Below are 18284 nucleotides of genomic sequence, written 5' to 3'. Positions count from 1 at the left end.
ATGGGTGTAAGATATGTAAGAGACTTAACAGAATCTTGCTCTTTTGAGTTGTTCTGTTTAAACAAGGCTGAAGGACTTACCAAAATTAATAGACAAATCACCAACAGGAAAAGTGAGCGGATTTGGAATCCATGATTTCAAGACTCGCCCAGCAGAAATCTAGCTTGTAAGAGTTCAGATGGGATAACATATTAATTTTTGTAAGTGGAGTATTTTTATAAGCACATATATATCCATATGTGAACATATGGCCCATGGAGTGAGAAAGCAGCATCCCGTATATTTATAAGCTCTTAAGCTATCATCTAGAGCACATATTCTTAAATGCGGGGATTTCTCCTAGGGCCTACACACAAGTGTAAGTGGGTTGGGGAAGCTCTATCTTTGTTTGCTGAAATTTTGTGTTTGTGAGTAGGCACATTTTTCTAGGGAAAAGGTCTGTGACAAAAGAAACGTTAAATTACTGTTAACGGAAACATACCTAAGAGGGTGTTGTGTAACCTGGGAAGTGCAGCATGTGGGCTTTGTGGACAGACCCAGTTACTTTCTGGCACTTGCTCATGGTGTGATTACAGACAAGGTATTTAACCTGAGTTTCAGTTTCATCATCTACAAAATGGACATAATAACAGTCTCCACCTTTGGGGGTGGTGGCAGGATTGCGAAGGTACATGCAGGCCCAGCACAGTGCCAGATGCCTTAGGAAGCACCTGAGAGCCCCTGGCTATTTTTATTATTACCAGCGTAAAACAAAACAGGATGGTGGATGTGGAGAAGAGAAGAGTTACACACACATGACACCTTGGGAGCCAGACAGGAGAAGATGAAACGAAAAGCACAGTTAGAGGCAGTCTCAATACCCCGCTTCTTGGGGGCTGGGTTTCTAAAAAATCATCCCCCTGCACAAATCCATCAACAGTGTTTCAGACACTTGAGTTTTCGAGATTTTATTTCAAACTTGTGTTTCTGAGCCCAGGCTATGTTCAAAACCACTCGTCCTCCATCTGCTGTCTTAGATAGCAAGGTGCTCAAGCTCCCAAGAGGCTGGTGAGTTAATGCATATCAATGGGTCAGCACAGTGTATGGCACACAGTACATGCTCCATGAATAGCCATTTGTTGTTACTGCTGCTGTTATTCTTGTTTGCTATTTAATGCCAAGGGCTCAAACAGTTACCAAACTCTGTATTTGTTTGTGTATCTGCATCAGTACTAAGCGCCTTTTTAATAGTGGCTGTTTGCAGTTGTATTTTCTTCCTTCATTTCTTCCCACCACAAATCGCTGATATTTTGAGCTTCTTATCCACAATCCCCTCACAACCAGGGTCACCACGGCTCTTCAGAAAGGAGGAAGTCTGACCACCCACCAAAGGAAGTACACAGAGAGAATAACCCAAAACAAACTGAAGGAATTATTCCAAAAAACCTTGAAGGCAAGAAAATGGAAACGACAAATAACATCTATTTATAATTGCTGGCTCTTTTTCCGCAAAGGCCCTGCGATGATGGTGAGGGCCCCGCCAATCTCATTGTTCCTCATGGAGCAGGCTGCCAAGAATGCCTCCCGACGTGAGGAAGGAGGCCACTCCAGACAACGCGTCTGATAAGTCTCTCTGAAGGTGAACTTTCAGAGAATTAAGGGCACACAACAAAGCTTCCCCAACTTCTGCACTGGTCCTTTGGGTGAATACCATTTCCCTCGCTGACCTGGCTGGCCAGCAAGGCGCATTCCTGAGGCCGTGTGGTCACGGGTCTGCTCTGCTTCTGGACCAGCACACACACTGGAGGCCACTTGGATGAAACATGTTTGCTTATGTAAGGAATGGTTTTCTAGGCAACCGGTGCCAATGTGAAGTTTAAGGCTTTGGGGGCAGGCTGCTTTCAGCATGAGTGTTGGGTCTTTCGTTGGTCTGCTCTGTGTCTATAAAATCCTCACCCTCTGCAGTCAACTTAAAGGGCCCCTTGCTAGCATTCTGGAATGATACCAGAGTGCAAAGGAAGAGTAGTCCACAATTTCTTTCCATTTCTGTTTTTCTCAGCGGCAGCAGCAGCACTAGCAGGTGTAAAGGTGAATCCCAGCAGGGCCAGGACTTACTAAATTTTCCTATGCTGGCCTGGGTCAATCATGCTTGCGTGCCTCAGTTGGCCTCATTTGACAAAAGGAACAGGAATCATGCCTTTGTGCCCGGTGGGGCTGCCTGCATGGGTGATCACTGAAGGGCAATCAGAGCACAGCGTCTGGGGCCCCTGGTGTGCTGGCAGTGCCCCTTTACTCGGCAGGGTGAACAGTTCCCTCCGGAATAGGTGTTCACACTAATTCTGGCTCCCAGGGGATCCAATTGTGAGGGCAAATCATAACTTCCCCATCTGTCCAAAAAACGGGAGCCTGCTGGGAACGGAAGTGTACTGGGCACCAGGGAATCCACCATAGCAACAGAAAAGTCCTTTTTGTTTTTCCAGGGATTTAGGCTCCATATCATTTTTCTATTCCTCTTTGCTGGCATCCAGCCTCCCTAACAAAACTTGGAAGATGCAAAACTCATCTGAAAAACGTGCCATGCAGAAATCCAAGTAAGGGACAGTTTGGGAGTAGGTAGCAGGTGTGATGGGCCCCCCTTTTAGAGTTCATTTACTTGGAGCTTCAGATTACAGAGCTTGGAGCTTCTCCTGGCTCCAGGGGCAAACTTGTCACTACTGTGCAAAAAACACCATGGTGTGGAAATGATGGGCCTGCACTAATGTCCAAGCAGGAAAGGGCTGCTGCCACGCCAGGGCGGAGATTCTGAATCTAGCACTTAGAGGCCAGTCAGCTGGAACTGCTTCCGTTTGTGACTATGCTTTCGACAGCTGCATTCTGAAGCATCATGCTGCACAGGCAGCCCGGGCCATGTGAGGCATGTTAAAGCATTCACCTTCTCTCCCCATCCCAGAAATGCCCTTTCCATTCTGAGAGAACAGGTTGGGGTTTGTTGGGGGTGGAGGAAGCAAGCATTTAGGAATGTTGGGTGCTCCTGGCTAGAGCCTCATAAGACCATGAAGAAAGATGTTTAGAAAGGACATGAGCTTCTACAAGAAAGGGAACCAGATTACAGGAAGTCTCTAAGCAGGATGGGAGCTGTGTGAGTCAGACCTTGAAGGATCTTTATTCATCTCACAGCCAGAAGCAGGCTGTTTGTTTTGCGCACAGAGCTTCTGGCTGGTTGGCCACAATATTGTAGCGACCAGTGGAGGCCCTGGCAGAGTGGGAGGAGGCATCAGTGCCGGGGATGAGCTTCAAGAGCCACGTGTGTATAAAGGCCCAGGCAGGGAAGAGTACAGCAGAAAAGGCCCCCAAGAAGATAACTCAGTACCCCACCATTTAACCCAGCAGCCTGCCCTGAGGCTTGGACTAAATCTTGTATCTGCTTGGACCTCAGTTTCCCAGCAGATGACCCCCCAAAATAATACTTTCTTACCCTCCTACCACTCTCAAAAGATGACACATAGATAAATCGCTTTGAACTTTTAGATGAAAGGTGCTGTATAAACCTGAGGTCTCATCAACTGTAATTGTTACAGTAATTATTTTAATGATAATAATGATGATAATGGGAGGGGGGGGGGGGTCGGGTGGGGACGAAACCTCCTACTTTGAGACAAAGAAAATCTCTTCCATTAAAACCTGCATCACGAATCCTTCTGCTCCGAGCTCTCAACCATCTCTTTCAAACTGCCAATTCCTGGGCTGAAATATTATTTATTCCTTTCCTTTCCAATAAAACAATTATTTGTTCCACCATTTCCCCCCTTGTTCACTCTCCGGTGTGTCTGGCTTCGTCCTGACAGCTCGGCCACGGACTGTTTACATGTCTCGCTCACCCTCCAAGACTCTGGTTCAGCTCCATTGACACTAAAGGCAGGCGAATTCTCTCGGTGTGAGGAATCAATTACTTCCGCTGACACTCTATTACTGGCCCTCACATCTTTGGACTCCAGATGGAGAGTGAAGGTGGTGGTGAGGATGGCAGGGAATTTGAAGAGGATGGTGAGCGGGGCTGTGGGGGGATTGGGGGAGTAGGAGGTAGGTGACAGGGAGGCAGAGAGAGACGATGGACTGAGAGGCCTCCGGCTTGTATTTAAAGACACAGAAAGAGATCTCTCTCCTTGACTGCCCCGCTGGCATCCGGAGGTGACTGCATGGCAGGAAGAGGCAAAGAAAAGGAATAAAAAGAGAAAAGGAAAAGAAAAGGCTTGTCAAGGATATCTAAAGAAATCAGAGAGACCCCAAATACCTAAGCACTGGGACAGCAGATGACAGCTCCAAGCAGATTGACACAGGTATACAAAGGCAGCTTTGGGCTGCCTGGCTTCAAACCCAGCCCCACGATTACTATCTGTGTGATCTCTCAGGGCCTCAGTATCTCCATCTGTTAAATGGGATAATAGTAGTACCAGTACCAGCTGTGGCGGTTAAACATAGAAAACTTAGGGTAGGACCTGATGTCTGGCAAGAGTTCAATAAATGTTTGCTATTGTTGTCTAATTTTGAGAGTTCCTCCACGTGACCCACAAACATACAGTTGAGTCCCCAGTGGGAAAAAGTAGAAAAATATTAGAGACTGCCAAGATGCTTGGCTACAAAGCTCGAAAAGAGGCATAAAAAAAGTCATGCTTTTCTGCTGCCCTCCCAAACCTAAGCCCAACTCACATTTCTTTCTCCTTTTCCTTTTCCTTCTTCTTTTTAGAAAATTTTATTTTGACCCAGCTAACATTTTTCAGGGATTCTCCTTCTAGGAAAAAATTTTGATTATGTAAATTAAATACAACCATCTACTCTGCAATCAACTGAGATGAGTTGTGAGGCACGATGTCCCATAATGAAGGACGATTACAGAAGCTCTTTTCTGCAAGGAAAGACAAGGGCAGCTGATATCTTTTTTTTTTTTTCTGGAATTATTTATCCAGGCAGAAGTATAAGAATGGAATTAAATTATCTTTTGAGTTTCTCTTAATCCAAAGGCTTAAATCCCTTGCCACTAAAAAGGACAAAACAAAAAGAATATAAATTTTTTTCTATAGGACTCATGACTCCAGGAAAATACACAAATCCCTTTTTAGAAAAATCTGATGTTTTCACTTGGTATATTTCCATCTCTTCTTTATCCCCTCCACACCTGGAGCTCCCACTGAATTTCTTAAGACAGACTCTCAGCCGGTGTAATTAGATGGGAGAATTACATGGAGTTACATGGGGTGAGATGCTGGCCCTCTGGGATCTCTGGGTTCGGAGAAGGTGCCAGGGTGGAGAGGCAGAACAAGTGGGATTGCGCATGATAAAATCTCAAGTGATTTTCTCAGTCAGAAGATAAAGCATATTGTTAAGAAGGGCATCCACAGCGAAGCTTGCATTGAGACAGTTACAATTGCAACACTTATTTTTAAAAACAAACTGCCCAAAGTAATTCCAGCTGCGTTTTAACCTTGGTAAGAGGAGAACAGTCTGTGAGTTGTTTTTCCCCCTGATCCATGGGTGAGGTGGAGTTGCTGGGTGGACCCTGTGGTCGAGGTTGGTAAGTGTGGGGCCAGCAGCCAGCTGCTCCCATTCGTCCACCACGTACCTGGAGGTGGATCTGTTTCTGTCATTAGGAGGATTGTTGCAATACAGAAAATTATTACTGCTCACTGGCTCCTTAGGGGAATCAGAATATTTCTGTGGTTGGGCAGGCAGTAAATAATAACGTCAGTAATAGTGTCGTGAGTGATCAAGCCAACGGCCTCTCCTCAACAAGCACAAGGCACCCTCTTGAACCACACAGAATTCTCACTATGCTTTGTTGGCTTTTCAGACTTCAACGGAGACCAGCTGAAGCCACACCTCCAACTGGGCAATCTGGCCTCCCGCCCTCTATTCATAGGAAAGAGACTTGGATTCAGAAAGTCTTGTGTAGCAGGAAATTGACAAGAGGAGCTTAATCTGAAGTGTTACCTGGATTTTCCCAGGCCAAACCCCACTTTCAGGCATTCCACTGGTGACGGGGGGGGGGGGGGGGGCGTCGCTGGACATAGGGTATGAGGCTGCAGAGACCCTACAATGGACAGGGAAGGTGGGGACAGCAGAGAGTCCCCATCATCTCAGTCTTTCCTGCTTCCTGACCACCCTGTCTCCTAAGGAGATGGTGGAAGTTGTCTGGCCAGGAAATACAATTAAATAGTATTGCTCAGGCACCTCTTCACCGGGAAAAGGGTTTGTGTCAGCAAGTCACAAGGACAGCCCCTTTTAGTCTACCCTTACAATGCTCACTGGTAAGAAATTGGGTTCAGGCATGTTCAATTATTTTGGTTCCTGAAGGCATCAAACCCTCCCTCCTTCTTGTCTTTGGGCATGCTGCTGTCTGCCTATGACACCAGCCAAACACACTCCCTGCTGCCTGGCCAAATTCTTTAGAATTCATATAGGTGTCACCTCCTCCAGGGAGCCTTCCTTGATCTTCCCAGCTTAGGCTGGACCTGGATGCTGTGGGCCCACGTAACAGGTCCATATCATGTCCCCTGCCAAACGCATGATGCCAGGGAGGCAGACAGCACAAGAGTAAAGCAGAGATTGAAAACTAGGGTATCTGGCTTCAAAACCCTTCTCTGCCACTTATGGGAGTAGAACCTTGGGCCAGTTGCTTAACTTCTTTGAGCCCAAGCTTCTTCATCTGTAAAATGGAAAGAGTAACAGTGACTTTAGGGAAAAGAATATGATTTATTCATCACTGTATTCCCAATAATACCAACGTGCTTAGCACATAGTAGGTGTTTAATAGCTATTTCCTGATGAATGAATGAATGAATGGTCTATTGCCATTTTGTTGGTGAGAGACTCATGTCCCAAATCAGTTAGTGACATTCTTGGCCTGTGTCCTACCCCCTAAGATTATGTCATATTCCCAGATGGACAAATAGGGAACACAGATCTGTCTGCCTTCCAACACAGATTCAGCTCATGCTGACCTATTGCCTGGCATTTCCAATGTAAAAAATATCACGAAATCACCTGCACACACCTGCCTAGCACCCTCCTAGACTAGGTGCCATGGGAGTTTAGATATGAAGTACATGCTTTGTGCCCTTGTAGAATTTACTTGCTGAGAACTCAAGATGACCACATATGAACAAAAAGCAAGGGACTCAGGCAATATCAAGTGCTCTGGGAGTTCAGAGGAAAGGGTGATAAAAGAGAACTGCAGGAAGCAAGGAAACTCAGGGGAGGAAGATGGGAGCTTGCAGCTGGACACTGTGGAGGGAGGGGAAGGAGGGCTGGAGCCCTGGGAACTCAGGGGGCTCACGCAGATGTAAGACTATGCTTGGTTGTTTGCAGGGAATCGAGGGTGTTTACTGAGCACAGGGAAACGCTGCTGGCTGAATGGGGAGGGGCCAGATGACTGAGGTCTGGTCTGATCTCTCTGTTTACTATGATCAGGTTATCAACTGGGAAACTGCTACCTTTCTAAGATATCATCTCTTACTTTGGGAGAAACAGACATATCTTCTAAGATATAGAGGGCCCCTCTGGCTGTAAATAAACACAAGAGCACCTTGTTTATCTAGGACACTTAGAGGCAAATATCCAAAACCTTAAATATGCAGAATATAAGGGTGTGGGGGAGTTCAGAAGAAAAGATTATGAGCAGCTACACTGATGTTGAGAACTCCATCCTCTGTTGCTCTTACGCTTTGTCACTTGGGGATCACTCCCCAGTCCTAACTCTGCTTCAAGCTTGGCTGGCTGAAGCCAACTGGAAATGCTGGCCTTGGGATTGCACTGGCTTGGGCAAACTTAGGTCCCAGAACTTAAACTTCCCAAGAGACAGCAAGGGCTCCTGAAGCAAAATTGATAACCCAATAAAAAAGCAAAAACAAGTCAGAATGGGAAGGCTACAGGAGACAGGCATACTTGTAACAGGATGTGTGAAAGCAGGAGGATTGATAGAAAATAGTCCCAAACTGTCCCCTGACAAAGTCCAATGATGCTAACACAGTTGCTAACTTATTGGGCATCTACATAAAAAGGCAGAGCAATCTTGCAAAATATTTATTATTCTGACAGCTTTGCAGATGAGGAAACTGAGGCCTGGGAAGTTTAAAAGGTCAATAAAAATTCAAATCTTAATCTGCCTGTTCCAATTATGGCAATACTGGCTGCTGTCACAAAAGTGAAGCTTAGAATTAAAAGCCTGAATCATTGAGAAAAAGTTGACTCCTCTCATTGTAGGTTTTAAAAAGACAGGGAAGTGCAGCACATGATTTAGAATGTTCTTTATCAGAAATCCTTTAAAAAAGAACTCTTGGAACTCTTTAAAGTTCTCTTTTAAGAACTTTAAAGGTGGATATTTCAGTATCTGGACACTTCACCTAAATGGAATGTCATTCTTCAATGATACGTGGTAAATGAGATATTGCTGTGCTGAACATAGCACATACAATCATTTATGTAGACTTCCTTGAGGATTTTAGCCTAAGAAATGTTCTTTCATTTCTTGCTAGTGGGTTTTGCACTTTCTGAGACCCATCAAGACACCCATCTAGAAATTATCAATTCTTTTTTTATTTTTTTGAGACAGAGTCTCACTCTTTCACCCAGGCCGGAGTGCAGTGGCACAATCTCAGCTCACTGCAGCCTCTGCCTCCCAGGTTCAAGTGATTCTCCTGCCTCAGCCTCCAGAGTAGCTGAGATTACAGGCGCGCACCGCCAAGCCTGGCTAATTTTTTTTGTATTTTTAGTAGAGACGGGGTTTCACCATGTTGACCAGGCTGGTCTCGAACTCCTGACCTCAGGTGACCTGCCTGCCTCGGCCTCCCAAAGGGCTGGAATTACAGGTAGAAATTACCAGTGCTTAAAAGGACCCAGCCTCTTGGTTTTGGTTTTATTTGGTTGAGCCTCTGGGATGGGGTGGGTGCTGGGGCTGTTTGAGAACTCCTGAACAAGCTGTGTATTACATGCAGGTGGGTGTTTTAAAAATACATACATTTTAAATTTTAGAAATGGAAAAAACCACTCAACTTTGTGTATGGGTTTCTAAAACCATAACATTCAGTCTGTTGGCTGATGACTCAAGCGAAAGGCCTCTGTCTGCCGGAGCAGCAACATCCTAGCATCCTCCACTCCACAGGGAATAAAGTGGCTTCTCTCTGTTTGCCCAGACGGCCTGTAGTCTCGCCCTTTTGTCCTTTGGCTGCAGGAGTCCAGCAGTACCACAGTGGCCTCTGGTTTCTGCCCACAGCTTCTATACAGGCCCCAAAACAGCCTGTGGGTGCCCAGGATTTGCATTTCTGCAAGTGACTGGAGGGAGGAGTCAAGGGAAGTTCACCAGAGATGGTGGCCTTGGATTGCACTGAGTCAGGCAAAGCTGCGGCTTGTGAGTGAAATTTTCCAAGCAGACAGCAAGCTTCAATGGAACAAAGTTAATAAGCAACGGTTAGGGGAAAAGGTCTATCTGGGGTTTACTCAGCAACCGTCTCAACCTTTGGGATGTAGAGTTCAAGGTATACAGGGAGCCAAGGGCCCAGGGGCCACAGCCCAGGATAAATTCTTTCATATCAGGGCCCTGTTTCCAGGCTTCCGGGCAATCTTTGCAGTTAACCCTGCACATAGGAAGAACCCGGGCAAACACGAGGTCGGGTGTGCTGACCACTGCTCTGTCTCCACAGCTGAGTTGGCTGCTTCTCCTGACTTTCTTGCTCAGTTCCCCTTTTTGCTGGGGCATTGCTGCTGTGCTCTGTCATCGGAAGACCAGCCCAGGCAGTTTTCTTTTGGGAAGTATCCACCTTATGGGCCTGCAGAGCCAAATCCAATTTGAAGCATGCACCCAAAATAAAAGCAGAAAGCAGGCTAATTTCCTTGGAGAGTGAGTGCTTTCCAAACCCAGGAGCTCCCTTGGAACGAAAATGCAGTATGGGAGAGAGAGGGAGAGCCGGAACAAGACAGAACTTCCAGGACTTCAATTAGATTAATTGTTCCTTTCACAAGAAAGTAAAACAAGGCAGTGGGGAGGGGAAGCCCATTTATGGCAAATGCAAATGGCCAGGGGAAATGTCAAAAATACCTTGAAGAGTGAGAGGCTGAGAAAACCAGATGTGTCTTTCTAAATACAAAAATTAATGAGAGAGAGAAAGAGAGAGAAATGGGGAGTGGGGGAGAAATGGGGGGAGGAACAGAGAATTAATGACAAGGTTAAGTGGATGAGGCTTAATCCCAACAGAGCCTCTCTGACAGTTTGGCACTGGGAGAAACAGACCCCAGAAAGATTTTTTTCTGACCTCCTTCACTTTTTAGGTTCAAACCAGATACATGAGGTCATGGAATGGGGAGAAAAACAGGAAGTGATTTAGCGAGGATGATAAGCCAGAAGATAACCCTGTAAATTGCTGGCTTCCCCTACTCCACCTCCAGCAAGGGGCAATGCCTTCTTCTTCCCCTTGTCAGAGTCTCTGGCAACCTTCAGTTCTCCCCATCTCTGGGACTGAGTCCTGTCCATGGAAGGGGTACCCTGCAACCCAAAGCAGGGCCTTTCTGGCCTTTCGTCCTTCCCAACATGTTTTAAGCCATGCTTACTAGCTCCTAAGTTTTTCCTTCCAAAAGCCATGCTTTCTCCCTCTGCCACTATGAATACAACATAGGATGACCTCTTGGCAATTTCCCTGGGAGATTTGCTGTCATAAGCATAACAGAATTTGGCCCTTAGTAGAGAAAGGTGCTTAGTCAAATTTCTCTGAGCTTAGACCCAGGCTCTCTCTGTACATTATGCTTCCATTTGTGCCAACCTTCTGCAGTCCAGCCAGAGGAATCAGAGCCCAAAACACCTTATAAAGAAGCTCTTCTAACAGAAATCTTTGATAAAGTTCACTGTCAGGGAATCAGAAGCCTTGGGATGCTGAGCAAATGTATCCAGGGTACTCATGTAACTTAGACAAAGAGGAACTGATGAGTTTCCCTATGTCATCCGTTGAGTCAAGAGTGGATCTGGGATTAGAAACTTCATCTTATGACTCTTCGTCACATGAGGCATTCATCCGGGAAACCCTTTGGTTTTCAACAAAGGCTACCTCTTGTTAGGAGAAAACCATTATGTAGGTGCAAATTAGTCCTAGGGGGATAATAATGACATCAATTCACTGAGCCTCACAGTCTAGCACTAGTTAAAGAGGGGCCTTGTTTCCTCCATGAGGAAGTGCTGGCCCAGACCTGGCCTGTAGGAGTTTTGCCTTCTCCTTGGTACCTGTCCTGCCAGCTGGCCCCCTTATTAATTTTTCAGTATTTGCAATTCCTTGCTTAATAGCAAGGAATGCTTAGACAATTTATGAATCACATGGGAGCACTGAATACTTATCAGAGTAACAGCATTCCGTAGGCGCTCATTTGGGGCAGAATATGACTGTTGGCACATTCTTTTCTGCACAAAAACTCTCACTTTATTTCCAATGAGAAAAGACTTTAAGATGGAGCTCAGTAGACAGCTTAAAGCACATCTGCATTCTAGACATGCTGCCTGCTTCCCAACCTTAACTTTTAGGGACCTCGGTAGTAACATGGCATTTCTAAAGTACTCCCAAGTGTCTAAATGTCCACTTGGGAGTTCCTAAGCCACACATTTCCAGGGTGGCAGAACCAATGTTGTAAGACCAGCTGAGTCACCTTGGGTGACTGACCTAAACTCTCTGTGCTTCGGTTTTCTCTCTTTTGCAAAATGGAGATCATAATGGCACTAACTTCCCAGGGCCCACTGTGCAAAGTAAATGGATTAATATTTGTAATGCAATTAGAAGAGTGTTTGTTAAATAAATCCATGACACTGACTTTGAGACTCTAACTTGTGTAGCACAGCTATCAAGAACCAATGTGAATCTTAGAACTACTTAGATTTTTTTTTTTTTACCCTTTTTTTTTTTCTGTAAGGAAACCAGTTACCGCTATATAAGGTAACAGGCTGATCCTGCGTGGCTGGATGCGAGGGAAGTCTCCACTTGGGGATACAGCTACTATCTTATTAAGGAAGTGGGTGGGGTTTATACATGTAGCAGCTGTGGAAATGGGGAGATCTCCAAGTGCAAGGTAACCCAAAGTCAAGAGTAGAGTTTTGTAGTCCAGCCCCTGCCACCACATGGAAATTCTCCTCCACTACCGGCCTTTGGAGGTAGGTTAATATTCTCTACTTTTCACTCAAGAAGGCTCTTTCCACCATACTATGGGATCAGCCACACCTTTATTTCCCTGGAAAGGGAATGCCCCTTGAGGTTTTCCTCTGGGGCCAGGATCCACCACTGGTTAGCAGCAGGTCTTGGGGTGAGGGGTGATAGAAGTGACAAGAGCAGGGGTGGGGGCAGGGCGTGTGCATCTCATGGATGGGATACACAGTGGGACAGGACGGTGCTTACTTGCAGTCGTGCTTCTCGATTTCAAAGTGAGGGTTGAAGTTGAGGACAATCTTCTGGTTGGGTTCGGGGGCGTAAACAATCCACTCGCAGTTCTGGTGGGAGGGGTAGTCCTGGGGGTAACCGGGAGAGGTGATATAGCCAGCATCTTTGGAATTCAAACGACCTCCGCACGGTGGGTCTGAAAGAGAAATCAACAACCCAAAGAACTTCAAATATGTTACAGCTTTCTTCCCCCCACACTCCCTCCTTCTCTTCTGTACCAGTGTCTGATTAAAACTATTTTACAGACCTTTTATGGCAGTCCAGAAGACTAACCTACTTACTCATTCGGTGGAAGAGATTATTCCAGCTCATCCCTCCCCCTACCCACCCAACTACACACACACACACACACACACACACACACGCACACACAGATGAAAGTATTCCAGAACATGGCCATAAATATTCTCAATTATGTGGTCTGCGATTAAAAAAACAAGAGGACTGCAAACTCAACATGCCTCCCTGCCTTTCCTGCCTCCCCTCCTTGGCCCATCTTCCTCTCCTCATTCAACCTCCTATCTCTATCTTTATCTCATAAATCCTTCATTTTATTCGGTGTCTCCCAGCCCAGCCCAGGCAGCCAGCAGTCAGGGCTCTGGGAACTGACAATGGTGGTTTTGTGGTGCCGACCCACAAGCGAGCCTGGTAACAATTACATGTGGTGCAGAGGAAGCACTTTCAGCTTTGGGCCAGAACAGGCCCTGGAGGGTGATTGCAGCCTTTTAAAATTTTTTTTTAAGAAAAAAAATGCAAACCCCCCAAACATTTAATTCCATATATACCACAAATTTGATTTATTATTTCATTATACACCGAATGGAAAAATCTGTATTAGAGAATCTACTGGCTCTAGCCTTGGAATTTCGACAAAGGTGCTTTGTGTTGAATGAACATCTGTTTCTTCTGCGCTGTCTGCCCACTGTCCCTCCTGCCTGGTCACCACCACCAGAGTGTGCTGCTGCTTTGTCCAGCCATAACTGGCCGTTTGCAGGAAGGGCTGGCTCCCTGTACCTGCAGTGCCTGGCTGGAGGCAGACAGCTTCATGTGGCCTGGGAGGGAAGGGAGCCACCTTCAAAGGCTCCAAAGGTGGGTGATGACATTTGAGGAATCTCATCTATTCGGGAGTAAAGTTCTGCAATCCCCAGCAGGGATTCTTGGGAAATAGGGAGTTTTGCTTAAATACCACAGTAGAACAGAAGCTGGGAAGGCACATGAGACATGGAAATATTCAGAAGCCTCTCGGAGACCTTCCTGAGATGTGTGTGTCTCTTAGCATCAATCACGATTTAATATCGCCATCTGCATGGAGCAGCATGGGCCCGTGAATTATGTATTACGACTCAGCAGCCGCCCTCCAGGATGGGTCTTTCTCCTGTGTTCACTCTTTGAGGGAACAGGTCATGCATTTTTTAACTCTACAGGTGCACTTTACTATTCCCCATGTCTGTTGGCATTACTATCTCCCAGACCTCTGCTTTAGACTACCGGCCTGACAGGCTTTAAATGCATAAAAGATGGGCACACTGCACACGGGTGGTTGGGACACAAATCCACACAAGTAGCCTTTTCGGCATCAAGCCTCCACGAGCTCAAACTGTGCCGTATTGAACTGCCCAGAATGGAATGAATTCAGGTCCATTTCCTACTGGGTGGAAAACAAAAGCAGCCATTTCCTCAGGCTGGTACACAGCACATCATCTTCTTACCTAATGACCCTGCACCCACCCCAGCCCATGAAGACAATGAGCTCATCCCTCCCACCCAGACCACATGAGGCCAGCCATGAGGCCCAGTTCCTCTGCAGCCAATACCCATAGGCTTTCCAGGTGCCCACACCACTCACCCATGCTGGGAACCCAGTGGCATCTAGCCAGCCAGATTGAGGCCCGTCGGTCCTGGCTTATGCATATGAAATCGGGTGGAGCGGTCCTCTGAGAAGGCAGAGGTGTGAGGACACAGATCACCAGCTGCTCTTACTCAACTAGCAGAAGGGGGAATTTTCTACCGGGTCCAGCTCCTCTGCCAGCTATTTTGCAGAAAACTGCAGCCCTGCCACCAACTCACCCCAAACCACACTTTTTTGCCTTGGAATTCGTCAGAGGAAACCTGAGCTGAGCTCCTGTTTAGTAACTGTTATGGTTTCCACATACTCTCCACTCTCCCCACCCACACTCTCTCCCTCCTTTCCCCATCCCTTCCTCTACTTCTCTCCAATTACTCTTGAAAGGGGAACTTTTCTCCCTCAATTCCCCACACCCCAGGTTTAAACTTTTAGTAATTAGACCAGGCACACAGATCAGCAATAAAGACAGGAAACTTCTTCGCAGGAAGGTTTAATTTCTCATCTACAGCAGAAGTGATCATTTCTTCACCACGACCACAAAAAAAAAATTAAACTATATATATATCCCATAGCTGATAGTCTGTACTGTCTGCTGTTAAACCAAAAGAAAAAGGAGTCATCCATTGCTTTCTTTCTATCCTTTCTTTACCTGAAGAAAATCAGGGCAGTTATTGAAGTATCAGAGAACTCATTAGAACATCTGCTTCAGTTGTGTGTTGTTAACCTTTTCAATACTTACAAATTTATAAATTCACATTCTTGTTTGGCTTGCATTCACACCCAGAAACACACACAAACATAGATATTGAACATACTTCAAGTACATATACATATCAGTAATTCACACTTTAGTCCTATACATACGTTCACACCTTCTCATAAAATATCACACATCATTTGCACAAACATATATCCACAAAGATAAATACTAGAATTTCTGTTTTTATTTTTCTTGGAGAGAACAGAATTCTTGAAACATATCAGTAAAAATTGTAAAGAAAACACACTTAATCATTCTACTTCTCCTCTTGATAACTGATCTTTCCTTTCTAGGGTTGGGGACACATCATTTCCTAAATACAAACATGTCCCAATAGAAATTAGCTAAAATTTCTTCTGAAGAGCTATACCATCCATTACTTTGTAGGTCTTTATTGTGTTCCACAATGAACTTTATACATGGTTGCTGTTCTGTTTCAGAGGAGTCAAGCTAAGCCAAAGGAGAGTTGAACTCAAGGGCAAAACCCTTAAGGCCAATCTCCATGTACAGAGGGGAAATTGACCCTGTTTGAGCTACTGAGCCCGCTGGGTGAGTTGACAAAAGACTTCATTCTGCAACTATTTTGTGAATACCTTTCACCTGGGGCAAATTCATCACCTGAAGAGAGATAGCAAAATCCAGGCTTGGACTGTTAGAGCATTTTCTCCTATATCTGGGAGGGAAGGCTGAGGGATGAGCCAGGTCAGGTCTGAGAAAGGCCCAAGGCTGAAAGGAATAAAGTGACAGCTCCAGATGTAATTGGAAATAAAGAGAACACTAAGTTCTGAAGTCACCAAGTTCTGATTTTCCTCTTATAAGGACTACTTAGGTGTTTTTATTTGAAATGTAAAATATCAGATTGTTTTAAACTCTTTCTGTCTTGCTCTTTTTCTCCTTCTTAAGTGTTGTTGTTTTGCTGGTAGTCTAAGTACCATCTGCCGCTGCCTAGGGGTAACATAGCCCTGAAAAGGCAAAGGGATGTTGTACCCCTTCACTTAAGAACTCACCTTCCTACAGAACCCAATCACTTTCCTTGCGAATATTTAATTTTTAAGAAGTATTAAGAATGGGAAAAGAAGATCTTTTAAAAATCTGGTCTGCCTTCTAGAAAAATGTAGTTGGCATTGTTTTAAAGGAACACTGGATAACCTGAACTTGACAATAATATTTGCTAAATACTGAAGCCTGACTGTAGCAAATAATCTGATTACTATAGCTTACTTCACGACAGCTTGGTAAAAGACCAATCAGATCCCTCGCTTTAGTTGAACTGAAGGAAAAAGTCCTTGGCAAAACCAGGGAAACTTGGCCATTGGCTGAATGTGGGATTAGAGGGCCCAGTTGTTGTAAAAGGTGAGTCTGGGGTGATGGGACTGGGTTACCAGGAAAGGGAGGGATCAACATTAGCAGAAAGATGGGAGATGGTACCCAACTCTTAACTCACTCAATTTGACCTTTCTGGGGCTCAGCTTCACAAACTGTAATTCAAAGAATGGACTGAATTAGGTGTGTAGCTTTCAAATTTATTTGTTTTTTTTTAAGTACTTTTTTTTTTCTTGAACAAAACTCTACCTAGACCTCCCATGTACAAAGAACATAAAAGGGAGTTCTTCTTGGATGCTGGGAGGGAGGTAGCCAGAAGCATTGTAGTGTCCAGGCCTCCTAGTTCCTGCCCTCAGCTCAGAAGGGCTTCTCTGCAAGTCCACTGGGGCTTCCTGGAACATGGTTTGAAACCCCCTAAATGGGGCATCGCCATTCCCTGTTACTTTAAAACGCTATGGAAAAGAGAAAGAGCAGATGACTAGGAGACATCTATTTCCTATGTATACCTGAGGGCACTTAGTGGAGAAAAGCAATCGGTCTCATTTCCTCTGAAAATAATATACTTTATCTACTTTATAATTTATTTCTTATCTACAGCATAATCCCACTTTGTCCCTATTTCCACAGCATTGTTTTCATTTAATTATTGGTAGCAAGGCAAAGAAGAAACTCTTTCTTCTACTTAAAAAGAAAGGAGGTTGTCACCTTGCCACTTACTCCACCAGGAAGTTTATTAGAAATAGCATTGGAGCAGGATTTAAAAGCCTAGTAATCAAGTCTAGTCTCACCACTAGCAAGCTGTGTGACCTTGGGTAAGCTAGTAGACAACTCTGAGCCTTTGTTTTCTCATCTATAGAATGAGAGGGGTGATTCTAAAGGTCAGTTCCAGTGCTAAAATCCAAAGCCCATGTAGTGAGGTGGGGAATAGATCTTATAACCCATAGATTGAGCCAAAAATTCAAAAGATTCTCTACCCTCCTAGACAATAAGACATTTACTCAAGGTGCTACCCCTGTTCTATCTGCTTGGTAAGCCTGAAACCAAACTCCAGGATTCTTCAGAAAACATGTCTATCTTGCATTACGGAGAGTTCAAATGTCTCCTTTAATCACATCAGGTCTACTAACACGAGTTTCTTTTTGTAACTGAGTCTGTGGCTGCATATTTATAAATATTATGGATACACAGTTCTGTGTGTGAGCATGTCAACAACAGTGATGCATGAAAAGAAAAACCAAAAGGAGTTTCTTCAAATCCCTCACCCAGATCATCTAAGTCGTTGGCTCAGGGTTTTAACCAAATTTTGCTCACCAACCTGGGATAAGCTGCGTTTTAAGAATTATTTCTGTGAGCTGAGGCTGGATTTTGTTTTATTCAAAGCAACTTCAGCCTGTCACAAGACAGTCTCATAAAATCTGTATCTTGGCTTAAGCTGGGAAGAAATGAGCCAATCCATCAGCCCAGGAATGTGGCTGTTTGACCACTTCCTAAGGCAACTGGGAAGGGATGCAATCTACTCAATTTATGGAGACTGGTGGCAGTGAATGATGCACTCCTGAAGGCACAGCAAATGGAAATCCTTCTGAACTTTTGCAGTGATAAAGTTCAAAATCTGAATAAAAGGGCCATCTAGGAGGGAAGGAGAGAGGGAAGCAGAGAGCAGGAGAGGAAGCCAGCATATGAGTTTGGAAATGAATAAAGAATGAAGCAAATTCCCTCTCTTAAAACACCTCCAATGAATTCACTTAGGAGAGAACTGGAAATTGGGTCTGGAAATGGGGCCTTTTGAACATCTCTCCCCTCAATCTAGATTCTAAAAATGAAGCCTCATTTAATCGGTAAAATGTAAGTTTGATGCGATTACCTCTCCTGACCTCGAATCATGCCACCTGTGTTAACCTTATTATTTGTCATCTTA

General features: G+C 44.9%; 1 protein-coding gene across 7 annotated transcripts in view; it reads right to left on the bottom strand.

The window, feature by feature from the left end:
• The window catches only part of NRP2 (neuropilin 2), a 115379-nt gene that overhangs the window by 87691 nt on the left and 9404 nt on the right, over positions 1 to 18284 (bottom strand). For all 7 annotated transcript variants that reach the window (XM_016950360.4, XM_001136720.7, XM_016950363.4 and 4 more), the window contains one exon: positions 12396 to 12573. In XM_016950360.4, the coding sequence (XP_016805849.2) occupies positions 12396 to 12573 (178 nt within the window). The remainder of the gene's footprint in view (positions 1 to 12395; positions 12574 to 18284) is intronic.

The sequence above is a fragment of the Pan troglodytes genome, chromosome 13 (genome assembly GCF_028858775.2).
Source record: "Pan troglodytes isolate AG18354 chromosome 13, NHGRI_mPanTro3-v2.0_pri, whole genome shotgun sequence".
NCBI classification, from domain to species: domain Eukaryota; kingdom Metazoa; phylum Chordata; class Mammalia; order Primates; family Hominidae; genus Pan; species Pan troglodytes.
This window is presented reverse-complemented; position numbering and strand designations above follow the sequence as displayed.